Source organism: Benincasa hispida, chromosome 9 (genome assembly GCF_009727055.1).
Source record: "Benincasa hispida cultivar B227 chromosome 9, ASM972705v1, whole genome shotgun sequence".
In the NCBI taxonomy this organism is placed as follows: Eukaryota; Viridiplantae; Streptophyta; class Magnoliopsida; order Cucurbitales; family Cucurbitaceae; genus Benincasa; species Benincasa hispida.
In genome coordinates this window covers 27,459,980-27,462,033 of record NC_052357.1, presented here as the reverse complement: position 1 = coordinate 27,462,033, position 2,054 = coordinate 27,459,980, and the positions used below count along the sequence as shown (strand labels likewise).

The window sequence follows — 2,054 nt, the reverse complement described above, 5'->3', positions numbered from 1 at the left end:
TGAAATCAAACCTTCAGACGAACAAATATTAAACCTCTTACCCCCCTATCAAATTGGAACCAAAAAATTGGTGTTTAGGTTCTCACTACACATTCCTTACAAGAAAAATCAAACAGACTCCCCTATAACAATACAATCGATTAAATCATGGTTAAAAAGAAAGAAATGGAAAAGGTACTTGGTGTACCCCCTTGAATTTTAAAATTGTGGTTGATTTGATTGATGTCTTTTGAGAACAGCCACCAAAGATTTAAAGCAACTGTGACCAAGAACATAATCAACTATGAGAAGAAAATCTTTGTATACTATGACAGATTCACAATTCTCTTTTGAGAATACAAGAAAGCAGCAAGAAAAAGTGAGATTAAGACACTGATTTTGATTCCACCTAAGAAATTTATGCACATGCTCCAATTTCAAAGAAGTATTATAATAATCAACCGATTAAACAATTAGATAAACAGCCAAACCAGATCAAACAAGGTTAAAAAGCTATGGCGTCGTCTTGAAAGCCATCGCCACATTCATTGCACTCACTCAATTCACACGCACACATTTGCATCGAATCGCACACGTATATATACAAATCAAACGATTGTAAAGAAATTGGGAAATAGGGCACAAATACCGAAATGGAAGATTACCGCCAGAGAGTACCGGAGATCAACGGCGGCGGCGGAGGAGGAGGAGGAGGAGGAGGAAATAGGTGCGTGAAGTACAGAGGAGTACGAAGGCGGCCGTGGGGGAAGTTTGCGGCGGAGATTCGAGACTCGACGCGGCGGGGGGGTCGGATTTGGCTGGGGACTTTCGAGACTGCTGAAGAAGCAGCGAGAGCGTACGATCGAGCGGCTTTTAGAATGAGAGGACAATTAGCCACTTTGAATTTTCCGGAGGAGTATCCATTGATGAAGGTTTCGAGCTTTGAATCTCAATCAAGTTCGTTGCAAAATGATGAAACAGAGAGAAAAGAAGAAACGGTAATTGAATTTGAATGTTTGGATGAAAATTTGTTGGATGAACTTCTCGACTTTGGCAAGGAAATCAATTCTAAGTGATTAATGGCTACTCAGGGGCATATTTGTAATTTAACTTAAATAGATATCCAATTTTGGTTGAAAAATATTCAATACATTTCAGGAGTATCTATCTTTGTGCATCTCACTCAATTATTCTATTATAATTTGACATTGTGACAAATTATTCTTATTTTCTTTTTAAAATATTTTAATTATTTTTTATTTGAATAATAGGAAGAAAAAGCATATCGATGGATGCATCCCATTTTGGTTTGGTAATAATATTAGTTATTATTTTTTAAAATCAACCGTTGGACCAATGAAACTATAGATCTTAGCTTATTGCACTTTTGGTTTCAAAAGTAGCCTAATTATGAAAATTACACTTGAAGTTAATCATTTGCATAAAAAACATATTTATATATTCAAATTCTTTTAAGGATTATAATATTGTCCGTGATCTTTTACTTTGGTGGATATAGAATTATCGTTTTGGGGCTTCATTTAAATTTTTGTAAAATTAACTTACAATAAACAATTCATACAAAATCATAAATAAAAGAGCTAGTTGCATAAATAGTATGGTTGTTTTCAAATATAGAAAAATGAACCGAGATATTTACAAATAATAGCAAAATATCATAATCTATTTATGATAGGTTGCAATAAACTACGATATGTATCTATCATGACACAGATAGACACAAATAGTAATCTATGGCTGTTTATCGCAATCTATTACAGATAAAATGTAATATTTTGCTATTGTGTGTAAATATTTTTAACAATTTTATCATTTAAAATAACTTTTCTAAATAGTATTTAAACCCAAAAGAATAGAATATGTAATACAATGATAATTGAAAACAAAAAAAGGTAAAAGACTAAAAAGCTTATGCCTAACCACCATTTCGTGTGCTTCTTCCTGGTTTTCTCAAAGAAACCATTTAAAATTACTTTGCTAAAATTTAAATTAATTTTTTTAATTTAAAAGTAAAGTATAAAAAGGGAGGGAAATTGAATAGAATGAAGGGAAAT

At 32.5% G+C, this 2,054-nt stretch overlaps 1 protein-coding gene across 1 annotated transcript; it reads left to right on the top strand.

The window, feature by feature from the left end:
• The first annotated feature begins 632 nt into the window (after positions 1-632).
• On the top strand, positions 633-1,055 carry LOC120084644 (ethylene-responsive transcription factor 14-like). Its single transcript, XM_039040454.1, has one exon. It carries the CDS (start codon positions 633-635, stop codon positions 1,053-1,055), a length of 423 nt encoding a protein of 140 aa, XP_038896382.1.
• Positions 1,056-2,054: the final 999 nt, after the last annotated feature.

Coding starts and splice junctions, on each gene's coding strand:
- LOC120084644 (XM_039040454.1), top strand. CDS start 633: ATGGAAGATTACCGCCAGAGAGTACCGGAGATCAACGGCGGCGGCGGA.